The 15,738-nt window shown below is 46.0% G+C and overlaps 1 protein-coding gene across 1 annotated transcript; it reads left to right on the top strand.

Annotated features, from left to right (window-relative positions):
• The first annotated feature begins 3,420 nt into the window (after positions 1 to 3,420).
• LOC141174557 (cystatin-2-like) lies at positions 3,421 to 15,704 on the top strand. The gene is made up of 3 exons (XM_073659495.1): positions 3,421 to 3,732; positions 13,465 to 13,572; positions 15,449 to 15,704. The coding sequence occupies exons 1-3, from the start codon at positions 3,505 to 3,507 to the stop codon at positions 15,530 to 15,532; spliced, it is 420 nt and encodes a 139-aa protein (XP_073515596.1). The 5' UTR covers positions 3,421 to 3,504; the 3' UTR covers positions 15,533 to 15,704.
• Positions 15,705 to 15,738: the final 34 nt, after the last annotated feature.

Below are 15,738 nucleotides of genomic sequence, written 5' to 3'. Positions count from 1 at the left end.
ACAGACTAGTTAGGTCAATAACTGGAGTGGCAAAATCAGGAGATGTAGGGAAGTCAGAGGAACACTCAGGTACCCAGAGGTCAGTCAAAACTCAATCAAGCAACCCAAGTCAAAACTCTGGAGCAATCACAGACTTGGATGATGTAAGGGTTACAACAGTAAGAACAGCGCATCAGGATTATTGTGAAAAACCAAATACAATAACTGGTAACACTTAAATAATGCATGTTGGCCACAAAACAAAATACTAATCACACAAAAAATAGGATGGTCAGCAGGAACATCCCCTACCTGACTGGGCAGCACCACAACACTTACAATGGCATATAAAAGTTTGGGCACCCCTGGTCAAAATTACTGTTATTGTGAACAGTTAAGCGTGTTAAAGATGAAATGATCTCTAAAAGGCCTAAAGTTAAAGATGACACATTTCCTTTGTATTTTAGGCAAAAAAAATATATATACAGTACAGACCAAAAGTTCTCATTTAAAGATTTTTCTGTATTTTCATGACTATGAAAATTGTACATTCACACTGAAGGCATCAAAACTATGAATTAACACATGTGGAATTATATACTTAACAAAAAAGCGTGAAACAACTGAAAATATGTCTTATATTCTATAGCCCTTACACAGCCTGGAGGTGTGTTTGGGGTCATTGTCCTGTTGAAAAATAAATGATTGTCCAGCTAAATGCAAACCGGATGGAATAGCATGCCGCTGCAAGATGCTGTGGTAGCCATGCTGGTTCAGTATGCCTTCAATTTTGAATAAATCCCCAACAGTGTCACCAGCAAAGCACCCCCACACCATCACACCTCCTCCTCCATGCTTCACGGTGGGAACCAGGCATGTAGAGTCCATCCGTTCACCTTTTCTGCGTCACACAAAGACACGGTGGTTGGAACCAAAGATCTCAAATTTGGACTCATCAGACCAAAGCACAGATTTCCACTGGTCTAATGTCCATTCCTTGTGTTCTTTAGCCCAAACAAGTCTCTTCTGCTTGTTGCCTGTCCTTAGCAGTGGTTTCCTAGCAGCTATTTTACCATGAAGGCCTGCTGCACAAAGTCTCCTCTTAACAGTTGTTGTAGAGATGTGTCTGCTGCTAGAACTCTGTGTGGAATTGACCTGGTCTCTAATCTGAGCTGCTGTTAACCTGCGATTTCTGAGGCTGGTGACTCGGATAAACTTATCCTCAGAAGCAGAGGTGACTCTTGGTCTTCCTTTCCTGGGCGGTCCTCATGTGAGCCAGTTTCTTTGTAGCGCTTGATGGTTTTTGCAACTGCACTTGGGGACACTTTCAAAGTTTTCCCAATTTTTCGCACTGACTGACCTTCATTTCTTAAAGTAATGATGGCCACTCGTTTTTCTTTACTTAGCTGCTTTTTTCTTGCCATAATACAAATTCTAACATTCTATTCAGTAGGACTATCAGCTGTGTATCCACCAGACTTCTGCACAACACAACTGATGGTCCCAACCCCATTTGTAAAGCAAGAAATCCCACTTATTAAACCTGACAGGGCACACCTGTGAGGTGAAAACCATTTCCGGTGACTACCTCTTGAAGCTCATCAAGAGAATGCCAAGAGTGTGCAAAGCAGTCATCAAAGCAAAAGGTGGCTACTTTGAAGAACCTAGAATATAAGACATATTTTCAGTTGTTTCACACTTTTTTGTTAAGTATATAATTCCACATGTGTTAATTCATAGTTTTGATGCCTTCAGTGTGAATGTACAATTTTCATAGTCATGAAAGTACAGAGAAATCTTTAAATGAGAAGGTGTGTCCAAACTTTTGGTATGTACTGTATATATTTTCATCTTTTACATTTTAAACATTAGAAAAAGGAAGATGGGCTGATGCAAAAGTTTGGGCACCCTGCATGGTTAGTACATAGAACCCCCACCACCTTCCTTTGAAAGTATCACAGCTTATAAACGCTTTTTGTAGCCAGACAAGAGTCTTTCAATTCTTGCTTGAGAGACTGTTATCCATTGTTCCTTGGAAAATTCTTCCAGTTCTGTGAGCTTCCTGGGTCGTCTTGCTTGCGCTGCTATTTTGAGGTCTAGCCACAGATTTTCAATGATGTTCAGATCAGGGGATTGTGAGGGCCATTGTAAAATCTTCAGATTGCACTTTATTGTGGATTTTGATGTGTGTTTAGGATCATTAATCATTTGTAAAATCTGACCTCTTTTGAACTGCAGCTTTTTTTACAGATTGTGTTATGTTTGCATCAAGAATTTTTTGAAATTTCATTGAATCCATTCTTCCCTCTACCCGTGAAATGTTCCCTGTGCCATAGGCTGCAACACAACCCCAAAGCATGATTGATCCACCCCCATGCTTAATGGTTGGCGAGATGTTCTTTTCCTGAAATTCTGTGCCCTTTTTTTTCCACACATACCTTTTGATCATTGTGGCCAAAGAGTTCTATTTTATCCTCATCGGTCCACAGGACTTGTTTCCAAACTGCATCAGGCTTGTTTATATGTTCTTTTGCATACTTCTGACGCTGAATTTTATGGTAACAATGTAGGAGAGGTTTTCTTCTGATGACTCTTCCATGAAGGCCATATTTGTGCAAGTGTCTGTGAACAGTAGAAAAATGTACCACAACTCCAGAGTCGGCTAAATCTTTCTGAAGGTCTTTTGCAGTCAAGCGGGGGTTCTGGATTGCCTCTCTAGCAATCCTACGAGCAGATCTCACTGAAATGTTGCTTGGTCTTCCAGACCTTATCTTGACCTCCACTGTTCCAGATAACAGCCATTTCTTAATTACATTTCGAACTGAGAAAAGGGCAACTTGAAAACACTTTGCTATCTTCTTATAGCCTTTTCCTGCTTTGTGGGCCTCCACTATTTTCATTGTCAGAGTGCTAGGCAGCTGCTTAGAATGGCTGCTGTTTTTTGGCACAAGGTTAGAGGAGGCTGGTTTTTATAAAGCTGGGAAATTTGCATCTCCTGGTCTATCCTAACAATGATGGTGAACAAGCCATAACCCTAACAGGCTAATTAAGGTCTGAAACCTTGGTCAAAGTTATCTGAGCACACAAATATAACAGTAATTTTGACCAGGGGTGCCCAAACTTTTACATGCCACTGTATACACTTAGCTGGGTGTTGCTACCCAGTTTGAGATGGTACAGAGCAATGGCGCAGCTATGTCACAGGCTCGAATTGTCAATCTTCAGGAGCACAATGTTCCCCGGTAAGCAGGGAGGCGTTGAGTCTGGGGAGACGGGTGCACCTGAACAACAAACATGAGATACCCATTTAAGAAGAGGCTTTGCATAACCTACATCTGTAAACTAACCACACATTCCTTTGTTGACAAGTCCTAATATTTGCTATTAGCAAAGTTACACGCCTTGGCTGCTCACACGTGTACTTAGAGGGATAGGCTGGATTCCATTAGCATATATATTAGGTGTAACCATCTTAGCATTGCAAGACTTCTTGTACCGTATTTCTTGCATGTATCAGACGGAAATATGAATTCTATCATACTCCTCTTCTCTTTCGTCTGTTTTGGCTACTGTGTCCCTGTGGAGGAATTGATTAAAGCAGAGGTTGCTCCTGTTCTCGGAGGATGGAACACTTTGCCCCTGGACTCCAAAAAAGTAATCGACATGGTAAAGCTTCTCCAGAACTCGTACAATATGAACAGTTTCAGTCTGTACTGGAGCAAGATCACTGAAGTGAAGGAGGCGTCGATGCAGGTAAAGAAACAATTTCTTACAGTACATGAGGATTCTGATTGCTTTTTCACTTTTCATAGTTTTTAGCTTACATTTTAATAATTATAGCATGGTACTATTGGGTCAGTGCCACTTTTTATGGTCTTTTTTAAGTGGGTGGTGCTCACAGGATCCTATGGGGGGGTGTCTTTAGGCTGCTTTCTCATAGAGGAGCATTCAGCTGAGCGTTCCTATGTATAGAGGAGTCAGCTGTCCAATTGGCCGACAGCTGCCTAATGAGTATGGCACTGACGATACAAAGATTTCCAGATCGGGACTTGGCTATCTGTGGGCTCCCATTGGTAGAACCAACATCAATCTAACCCTTTTCATCTAGCCAGTGGATAAGTGATAATATACAGTGCCTACAAGTAGTATTCAACCCCCTGCAGATTTAGCTGGTTGACACATTCAGAATTAACTTGGCATTGTGACATTTGTACTGTAGATCAGCCTGGAAGTGGGAAATGCACTGCAGCATTTTTTTTTTTTTTTTTTTTAAAGTTAATTCAGAGTGTCATTTATTATTCAACCCCTCAAACCACAAGAATTCTGTTTGGTCCCCCTAAAGTATTAAGAAGTAGTTCAGGCACCAAGAATAATGAGCTTCACATGTGTGGATTAAAGATCTCTTTTGCCAGCCTTTTCTGACTATTTAAGACCCTCCCCAAACTTGTGAACAGCACTCAGACATGGTCAACATGGGAAAGGCAAAGGAGCATTCCAAGGCCATCAGAGACAAGATCGTGGAGGGTCACAAGGCTGGCAAGGGGTACAAAACCCTTTCCAAGGAGTTGGGCCTACCTGTCTCCACTGTTGGAAGCATCATCCGTAAGTGGAAGGCTTATGGAACTACTGTTAGCCTTCCACGGCCAGGACAGCCTTTGAAAGTGTCCTCCCGTGCCGAGGCCAGGCTTGTCCGAAGAGTCAAGGCTCCGGGAAGATCTCATGGCAGTGGGGACATTGGTTTCAGTCAATACCATAAGTAACGTACTCCACCGCAATGGCCTCCGTTCCAGACAAGCCCGTAAGGTACCTTTACTTTCAAAGCGTCATGTCAAGGCTCGTCTACAGTTTGCTCATGATCACTTGGAGGACTCTGAGACAGACTGGTTCAAGGTTCTATGGTCTGATGAGACCAAGATCGAGATCTTTGGTGCCAACCACACACGTGACGTTTGGAGACTGGATGGCACTGCATACGACCCCAAGAATACCATCCCTACAGTCAAGCATGGTGGTGGCAGCATCATGCTGTGGGGCTGTTTCTCAGCCAAGGGGCCTGGCCATCTGGTCCGCATCCATGGGAAGATGGATAGCACGGCCTACCTGGAGATTTTGGCCAAGAACCTCCGCTCCTCCATCAAGGATCTTAAGATGGGTCGTAATTTCATCTTCCAACAAGACAACGACCCAAAGCACACAGCCAAGAAAACCAAGGCCTGGTTCAAGAGGGAAAAAGTCAAGGTGTTGGAGTGGCCTAGTCAGTCTCCTGACCTTAACCCAATTGAAAACTTGTGGAAGGAGCTCAAGAATAAAGTCCACATGAGACACCCAAAGAACCTAGATAACTTGGAGAAGATCTGCATGGAGGAGTGGGCCAAGATAACTCCACAGACCTGTGCCGGCCTGATCAGGTCTTATAAAAGACGATTATTAGCTGTAATTGCAAACAAGGGTTATTCCACAAAATATTAAACATAGGGGTTGTATAATAATTGACCCACACTTTTATGTTTAAAATTTAATAAAATTCAACTGAGCAACATAACTTTTTGGTTTGTAAGATTTATGCTTCTGTTCATAAAACCTACTCTCGTTTGCAGTTTGAAGGCTCTAACTTATTTGCATCTTATCAAACCAGCTAAATCTGCAGGGGGTTGAATACTACTTGTAGGCACTGTATGTAGATCAGAATACACCTTTAAATAGTCAGGACTTATTTTCTGACAAGGACCAGTGGAGATCCAGGGGATAAGACAGGAAATAAGACCCCTGTTCTGGCAATTAGTGGGGGTCCCATTGATGGGACCTACAACCGTCTAACAAGTATCACCTACACATTTTATTGCTGAAAATGGTGTTAATTTTAGTTTCTGGGGTCCAGACTAAGATTTAGCCATGCCATCACGTCAAGGTGACCCTATTCAGAATAGAATAGGGTCACCTTGATGTGGTGGGATGTCTTTTACATTTTTTTTTCTCAATTATGTTAACTAAGTACCCTATGTAATTTTCATGCACAACTGCTCTTTATTTATTTACTGAAGGGTACTTGCTCACTTTGTTTTTATCTGTTTAGTGGCCAGTGTGAACATGCGTCTACACATTGCATGCACACCAATTTATAGTCAAGTTCATCTCTTTAGTTTTTAATTTTTATTTTTATATAGAATACAGACTAATGTTTCCTTATGTGGAAGATGGGTCCTGTAATTATGCCCCTACACATATACTACTTTTTTCTTGGTGGAGCATAAGAGACCTGTCAGAGAGTCCTGATAAAATCTGGTTCTACTTACAGGTTAAGAGCTTGAAAAACTGGGTATTATGCCCAATCTAAACACCTTCAGATTTAAAGTGGTGACCTGTCACCAGATCAAAAGTTGCTTGATTGGGTTCTTATTTTTTTCCCCAGTGTTTCCCTGAGTTGTTGTTTTTTTTTTTTTAAATCCACCATACGGTTCCAGAGATATGGTACTATATGTGCTCACAGGATCCTTGGGGGGGCATGTCTTTAGACTGCTCTGCATAATTACCCTATAAGCCACACCCCCTTAGAAAAGACTCTAAAAATTGTCACTAAATAAAAAGGCCTATATCTCTGCAACCGTATGGTGGATTCCAAAAAAACAAAAAATGTATTACTCAGGGAAGTAGAAGGAATAAAATAAGAGCCCAAATAGGACACTTTTGACCTAGTGACAGGTCCTCTTTAATAAATTTGGAGCATCTTACTCCAGGGCACCCTAAATCAAGACTGTAGTACAAAAAGTCAGTCTTAATGAATCTAGACTTGAGTGTCTCTCAGGGACTGTGTGGGTGTCACGGGTGTGTCAGAGGTGACAGACAGTCGCCCTGCAGTGGTTTGCAGGAGATCTCCATGTTTGGCAATGTAGACAGCTGCCTAGATAGGAGGCTGTGTTTAGGACCCAGCGACTACCTCCCTTTAGTCTGGGTGTATATATACCTGGTCTCTCTAGGTGGGCGTCGCCGGTTATACTCATTCCTACTTGGAACTTGCTGAAGTAGCATCACGTCCACTTTGGAGTCTTGAGGCAGTGTGCCCTGTTGGAGTTTCTTCTAAAGCTGAGTTGTTGTTCCCCTGTGTTGTCTTCCCCTTGTCTTTAGAGTGCTAGCGGAGGTTGACTAGTGCTCATCTCCTTCCACCCCCAGCTATAGCCTTACGCCAGGGATAGTAGGGCGAGGCATGTGATCGGCGACAGCTGCGCAGGCTGTATAGGGACGTTAGGGGGAGACAGGGTGACGCTAGTCCAGATTAGGAGTTCACCTCTTCCCCCTTTCCCTAGTGTCTGGGCTCCCTTTCCCTTTCCCCTCTGTTTTGCACTCACACCTGGCGTGACAGTGGGTCCCAGAGGTTGGACCATGACCTAGTGACATGCCATTAAATTATTAAATAGAAAAAGCTTTTAATGCAAAAAAAAATTGCCAACATCTCATGCACACTTAGTATAACGAGATAATATGACGTATAACATAGTTTTGCAAATTATACCAACGCATTTTGTTGTATACCACGGAGATTTGCTAACCCTTGTAGTATCGGTGTCTCTGCCCCCTGACAGGCAGAGACGCCGTCCCTCTTACCGCCGCGCTCCCCGCCTGGCATCCTCCGGCGCTCCTGCTTCTGCCGGCGCACGCAGCTTCCAGGGCACTGTGCTTAGGGCGCGCGCGCTCCCTCCCTCTTAAAGGGGCCGCGCGCGCCGTCCTAAGGAGTCCCCGCCAATGGCCGGAGGACCTCTCATATAAAAGGCACCTCCTCCAAAATGGAGGTGCCAGTGCAAGGTTGTAGCTTTGTGTGTTAAACTCTGCTTCGCCCCCCAGGTCCCGCTGCCAGCCTGACTACCAGTCCAGCCCGCCAGCCTGACTACCAGTCCTGTCCGCCAGCTTGTCTACCTTCCAGCCCGACAGTCTGTCTACAATCCAGTCCGCCAGTCTGTCTATGGGCCTTGCCCGCCTGCTTACCTGGAAGCACCTGCCTGTTACCTGCCGTGCCTGCTTACCTTGAAGAACCTGCCTGTTACCTGCCGTGCCTGCCTACCTGGAAGCACCTGCCTGTTACCAGCCGTGCCTACCAGCCAGCCTACCTGGAGGCGCCTGCTTGTTACCTGCCGTGTCTGCCAGTCCGTCTACCCGGATCACCCGTCAGCCTGCCTGCCGTGCTCATCCGCTGTACCGGTCAGTCCCTGCCTTCTGACCCGTGGGAGTCACCTGCTCTCATACAAGGTCGGTCCCAGAGTAGCACCTGGTCCCTCTGCTCGGTCCTTCCCTGGTCACGGAGTCGATTGAGTCGCCGTACGACCTTGGTCGGTCCGAGTTGATACCTAGTTACGCCCCTCTGGTCCTTCCTTGCACAGAGGTTCCACCATCCGGATCCGTAACAGTTTGCACGGGCCATGGAACCCGGTGGCCCCCAGGCTCCTTCGCTTGCTGACCTGTACCAGGAGGTTTCTCGTCAGAGATCCCAATAGGAAACCATCCTGACCTACCTGCGGTCTGTCAACTCTCGCCTGGACACACTGTCTGTTCCACCTGTGGCCGCCTCAAGTCGAGGGACACCCGCTCTGGCAGCGCCGCTGCCTACCAATACCACGGCATCCAGCCTAGGTCCCCGGCTCTCTGCGCCTCCTTGTTTTGGAGGTGACCCCGTCCTATGTCGGGGCTTTCTGAACCAGTGCACGCTGCATTTTGAACTTCTGCCACATCAGTTTTCCTCCGACCGGGCCAAGGTGGCGTTCATCATGTCTCACCTCACCGGGGAAGCATTGGCATGGCTAAACCCTCCATGGGAGAGAGGGGATCCCCTGGTGTCCAATCTTCCGGCTTTCCTCACTGCCTTCCGGAGGGTCTTCGATGAACCCGGATGAAGGATTTCTACTGCCTCCTCATTGCTCCGTCTCCGCCAAGGGAGGCTCACCGTGGGCCAGTATACCATACGGTTCCGTACCCTCGTTTCTGAGCTTGCCTGGGACAACGAGGCCCTGGTGTCCACCTTCTGGGAGGGTCTTTCCGGTCGGATTAAGGACGAGTTAGCCGGCCGGGACATTCCGACCACCGTGGATGACCTGGTGTCACTAGCTACCCGGATTGACATCTGTTTCCTAGAAGGTGCTAAGGAGACTACCCGGGAGAGAAAATTTCCCCGTCTTGCTCCTGTTTTCCAGAAACCGGCTTCCCAAACAGCAACTCCCCGGACACGCTCACCCGAACCCATGCAGATCGACCAGACCAAGATGGTTAAGTATCGCCAAGAAATACGCCGAGCCGAGGTTAGCTGTTTCTACTGTGGTAGTAAGGAGCACCTGATCCGCTCCTGTCTGGTGAAGTCGGGAAACTCCAGTGTCTAGGACTGCTCGGAGAGGTCATCCTGGGCAGGAGTAAATCCTCTCCGTTCTTGACTTTGTCCATCTCTATCTCCTGTGGAGAGGACCGCTTCTTTGAAACCGCACATCTGGATTCCGGAGTCATCCTGGGCAAGAGTAAATCCTCTTCGTTCTTGACTTTGTCCATCTCTATCTCCTGTGGAGAGGACCGCTTCTTTGAAACCGCACATCTGGATTCCGGAGCCGCTGGATTCTTCTTCGGAAAAAAAAAAAGACGTTTCACTACGCCCCTGTATTGATTATAGAGGACTCAACCAAATTACTATAAAAAACAAATACCCCCTGCCGCTCATCTCTGAGCAGTTCGACCGCCTTAAAGGTGCAAAGATCTTCACCAAGCTCGATCTTCGTGGGGCGTATAACTTAGTCCGGATCCGCCAAGGAGACGAGTGGAAGACGACATTCAATACCCGGGACGGTCACTATGAATACCGTGTGATGCCCTTCGGTCTCTGTAATGCTCCCGCCATGTTCCAAGAATTAGTTAATGACATCTTCCGTGACCTCTTATATTCTTGCGTAGTGGTGTACCTGGACGACATCTTGGTCTTCTCTCCGGATCTTCCTACACACCGGAGGGATGTTCATCAGGTCCTGCTTAGGCTCATGCAGAATCACCTATATGCAAAATTTGAGAAATGCCTCTTCGAACAGACCTCTCTTCCGTTCCTGGACTATATTACCTCTAAGATAGGTCTATGGATGGACCCCGAGAAGGTCTCTGCCATCTTAAAGTGGCCCCGTCCGTAGGGGTTGAAGGCGATTCAGCGATTCCTGGGCTTCGCCAACTATTACCGTCTCTTCATCCCACATTTCTCTTCCCGGACTGCTCCCATCTCTGCGCTCACCTGAAAGGGAGCAAATCCTAAGGAATGGCCGTCCGAAGCGGAGGAGGCCTTCCTCTCCTTAAAACAAGCCTTCTCTTCTGCCCCTGTGCTGCACCGTCCGGATAGCAACAAACAGTTCTTTCTGGAGGTTGATGCTTCCTCTTCCGGAGCCGGAGCGGTGCTCACTCAGAAATGTTCATCTGGGAGAATGGTAACCTGCGGCTTCTTCTCCAAGCTCTTCTCCCTGTCTCAGCACAACTACTCCATAGTAGACCGAGAACTGCTAGCCATCAAATTGGGGCTGGAGGAGTGGCGTTACCTGCTCGAGGGCACTCTGCACCCGGTGATCATCTATACTGACCACAAAAACCTGGCATATCTACAGAATGCCCAAAGACTCAATCAGTGTCAGGCCCGGTGGTCTTTGTTCTTCGCCCGCTTCAACTTTACCCTACATTACCGCCCGGCAGACAAGAACGTTAAGGCCGACGCCTTGTCCCGATTCTTCCTGTCTTCCGATCAAGAGGAGGAGCCTATGCATATCATCAATCCCTCCAAAGTGATGAATGTGGCTCCCTTGGACCTGTCTCGTCTCCCACCCGGTAAGACGTTTGTAGCGGTTCCGGATCGTAAGAAGGTTCTTCACTGGGGTCATTCATCCAAACTAGCCGGCCATGCTGGCCAGAAGACGACCTTCCTGCTCATTACCCGGCATTACTGGTGGCCTACCCTGCGCCAAGATGTGGTAGACTTTGTCACGGCCTGTTCGTCCTGAGCCCGCAACAAGGTTCCCAGACATCTTCCAGCCGGCCGGCTCCTGCCGCTTCCCGTACCTGCTGCCCCGTGGCAACACATTGCTATGGACTTTATTACTGATCTTCCTGTTTCTGCCGGTTGTACAGTCATTTGGGTCTACGGTCAACATCCCCGGATTCAGTTTCCCGTTTCCGCTTCAGTGGACAACCCTGCCGTGGAGTCTCTGGTCAGCGAATTTTCCACTATGTGGGAGGACACTAGATCCGCACTTATTCAAACCTCCGAGAGGATGAAGAGACATGCGGATAAGAGAAGTCTGGATCCGCCTCAATTCCGTCTGGGAGACAAGGTTTGGCTCTCCTCCAAACATGTTCGTCTCAAAATACCCTCCTATAAGTTGGGTCCACGGTTCATCAGTCCATTTGAAGTCTTCAAGCAAAACAATCCAGTAGCCTACAAGTTAAAACTCCCGGCCACCTTACGGATTCCCAACTCCTTCCACGTATCTCTCCTCAAACCAGTTGTGCTTAATTCTTTTTCCGACAATCCAGGTACCTCCCCAGCTCCGGTCTAGAGGGTAAGAGGAAAAAAGGGGTTTGGCCCAGAGGAGAGAACTTGGGAACACAGGGAGAACATCCACGCCCTGCTTCTCCTTAAAAAATTTCTTTCAGGCCTAAAGAAGAGGGGGCGTAAAGGGGGGAGTACTATATTATCGGCGTCTCTGCCCCCTGACAGGCAGAGACGCCGTCCCTCTTACCGCCGCGCTCCCCACCCGGCGTCCTCCGGCGCTCCTGCTTCTGCCGGCACGCGCAGCTTCCTGGGCACTGTGCTTAGGACGCGCGCTCCCTCCCTCTTAAAGGGGCCGCACGCGCCGTCCTAAGTAGTCCCCGGCCAATGGCCGGAGGACCTCTCATATAAAAGGCACCTCATCCAAAATGGAGGTGCCCATGCAAGGTTGTAGCTTTGTGTGTTAAACTCTTCTTCAGCTCTCAGGTCCCGCGGCCAGCCTGACTACCAGTCCAGCCCGCCAGCCTGACTACCAGTCCAGCCCGCCAGCTTGTCTACCTTCCAGCCCGACAGTCCGTCTACAGTCCAGTCCGCCAATCTGTCAATGGGCCTTGCCCGCCTGCTTACCTGGAAACACCTGCCTGCTTACCTGGAAGCACATGCTTGTTACCTGCCAGTCTGCTTACCTGGAAGCACCTGCCTGTTACCTGCCAGTCTGCTTACCTGGAAGCACCTGCCTGTTACCTGCCAGCCTGCTTTACTGGAAGCACCTGCCTGTTACCAGCCAGCCCGCTTACCTGGAAGAACCTGCCTGTTACCTGCCGTGCCTACCAGCCAGCCTACCTGGAGGCTCCTGCTTGTTACCTTCCGTGTCTGCCAGTCCGTCTACCCGGATCACCCGTCAGCCTGCCTGCCGTGCTCATCCGCTGTACCGGTCAGTCTCTGCCTTCTGACCTGTGGGAGTCACCTGCTCTCATACAAGGACTGGCCCAGAGTAGCACCTGGTCCCATCCTGGTCACGGAGTCTATTGAGCCGCCGTACGACCTTGGTCGATCCGAGTTGATACCTAGTTATGCCCCTCTGGTCCTTCCTTGCACCGCAGCACAGAGGTTCCACCACCCGGATCCGTAACAACCCTAAATCAGAGCCAATTCCAAGCTTGAATTTCACTCCAAACATTTACACGGTTTCAAGTTCTGTTTTGATTAAATTTCTCAGCTTGTATGTTTACCGTCTTAATACCTCGAAAAACCTCTCCCTGGTGGATCATTATTAAACAGCTGACACATTTACTAAGGGAAAGACACAAATAAAATGGCAGGGGTGGAACTAAAAGAGCCAGGGCCTCATAGCAAACTTTAGAATTTACTCCCCAAAACTCATCATCTTACAGTTTCAGAAAAGTGGATGGGATTTATATAACTCTGATGCCCACTGTGTGGTTTTTTTTTGGTGGGGGATCCCATAGTGACTGCTAACTCTGTTCTCTTTTGAGTACAAACTGGAAGTGCTTCTTCCGGGACCTGAGATCCCTGTGAGACTGAGTCATTAGTGGAGCTTTCTTAAGACAAGTATATTAGTAAAGTATGTAAATACATATTTATAGAAGACATACATCTATGCATATTTTGTAGAGGTCATCCTATTTAAAGTGGATCTGTCTCCAGGTTTCACCAAAATTGCATAATTAGGAAATAAATCTAGTAGAACCTGACGAGCCTAGTGTTTTTACGTTGAAAATCTGTATCTAAATTTGGCGTCAATATTTTTTAATTTTAATATCAGACTCCCCCCGTCTGATATTGAAATTCAAAATGTTTGAAAAAATGTTCAGATCTTTTTTTTAAGAAAAAATTATACAGAGATCGTGACAAGGATTTTCAAAGTAACTACACCGGCCTCATCAAGTCTAAGAGAACTATATAATAATGAATGTGATATGTATAGTAAAACCTAAAGCTTTTACCATCCAATGTTTCTTATGTTTTCCTCATTTAAGGTCACCAATGGGATAAATTACCAATTTACAGTCATTATAGAGCCAACAGGGTGCCTCCAAGAAGAAGATTTAGAGACCTGCAAGACCCCCAGCTTTGAGGACATGACGGTACTGTGTTAGTCTTTATTCTCAGTATACTTTGCTGTACTCAGAAACACCAAGTTACCTGGAAATATACAAGTGCTTCTCACTAAATAAGAATATCATCAAAAAGTTAATTTATTTCAGTTCTTCAATACAAAAAGTGAAACTTGTATATTATATAGAGTCATTACAAACAGAGTGATCTATTTCAAGTGTTTATTTCTGTTAATGTTGATGATTATGGCTTACAGCCAATGAAAACACGAAAGTCATTATCTCAGTAAATTAGAATAATTAACAAAAAAACACCTGCAAAGGTTTCCTAAGCATTTAAAAGGGTCCCTTAGTCTGTTTCAGTGGGCTCCACAATCATGGGGAAGACTGCGGACTTGACAGATGTCCAGAAGGCTGTCATTGACACACTCCACGAGGAGGGTAAGCCACAAAAGGTCATTGCTGAATAAGCCGACTGTTCAGAGTGCTGTATCAAAGCATATTAATGGAAAGTTGAGTGGAAGGAAAAAGTGTGGTAGAAAAAGGTGCACAAGCAACCGGGATAACCGCAGCCTTGAAAAGATTGTTAAGAAAAGGCCATTCAAAAATGTGGGGGAGATTCACAAGGAGTGAACAGCTGCTGGAGTCATTGCTTCAAGAGCCACCACACATAGACGTATCCAGGACATGGGCTACAAGTGTCACATTCCTTGTGTCAAGCCACTCATGACCAATAGACAACGCCAGAAGCGTCTTACCTGGGCCAAGGAGAAAAAGACCTGGACTGTTCTCAGTGGCCCAAGGTGTTGTTTTCAGATGAAAGTAAATTTTGCATTTCATTTGGAAATCAAGGTCCCTGAGTCTGGAGGAAGAGTGGAGAGGCCACAATCCAAGCTGCTGGAGGTCTAGTGTGAAGTCTCCACAATCAGTGATGGTTTGGGGAGCCATGTCATCTGCTGGTGTAGGTCCACTGTGTTTTATCAAGACCAAAGTCAGCGCAGCCGTCTACCAGGACATTTTAGAGCACTTCATGCTTCCCTCTGCCGACAAGCTTATTGGAGATGGAAATGTCATTCTCCAGCAGGACTTGGCACCTGTCCACACTGCCAAAAGTACCAATACCTGGTTTACACACAACAGTATCACTGTGCTTGATTGGCAGCAAACTCGCCTGACCTTAACCCCATAGAGAATCTATTATAGAGAATCTATGGGGTATTATCAAGAGGAAGATGAGACACCAAACTCAACAATGCAGACGAGCTGAAGGCTGCTATCAAAGCCACCTGGGCTTCCATAACACCTCAGCAGTGCCACAGGCTGATCGCCTCCATGCCACGCTGTATTGAGGCAGTAATTGATGCAAAAGGAGCCCCGACCAAGTATTGAGGGCATTTACTGAACGTACATTTTGGATTTTAAAAACATTTTTCAAGCTGTTGTTATAAAGTATTCTAATTTACGGAGATAATGACTTTTGTGTTTTCATTGGCTGTAAGCCATAATCATCAACATTAACAGAAATAAACACTTGGAATAGATCACTCTGTTTGTATTGAAAACCTGAAATAAATTAACTTTTTGATGATATTCTAATTTAGTGAAAAGCACTTGTAAATTTTATATAAAAGTTTGGGAAACTCCTGAAAAAGTATGAGAACAGTCAACTATTTGGGAAGGTCTTCTCTGCCTTTGCTACATACCTCACCCTGCTTGGTCTAAAGCACCAGAACCTGGGAGTTTGTACCACTAAGGGGCAGGAGGTTATGGAGGGGATCTTCCACGCTCTGAGTCGTAGGTGTTTTTTTTGGTGGCACAAACCATAATTTGGTGCCCAGAATTTAGCAACTATAGTTATGTATAATATGTAAATGAATTCTACATTTTTGTCTTTTATGCTCCACAGGTGGAAAAGTGTCATTACTTTATGAGGCAAAAGCCTCCGAAATTCATATTAACTATTATCGCAAAAACATGTGAAGATATGTGATCAGCCATGACCAGTCACGTAGCAGTCGTCCAGCAAGAAGATCCTGCCGGCCAGGAAAATGTAGGAAACAGTTTCTGCAATAAACAACAAAAAAAAGATATTTCTGTGTTTATTTCATGGTACAGATTTTCTCGATAATAAAATCACCATAGATTTTCCTTAAAAAAAAAAAGTGATTTATTGGAAATTTGCAAGTTAGAATAACA

The sequence above is a fragment of the Phyllobates terribilis genome, unplaced genomic scaffold (assembly GCF_046119375.1).
Source record: "Phyllobates terribilis strain yellow unplaced genomic scaffold, ASM4611937v1 Scaffold_13__5_contigs__length_258822181, whole genome shotgun sequence".
Lineage (NCBI taxonomy): Eukaryota > Metazoa > Chordata > Amphibia > Anura > Dendrobatidae > Phyllobates > Phyllobates terribilis.
This window is presented reverse-complemented; position numbering and strand designations above follow the sequence as displayed.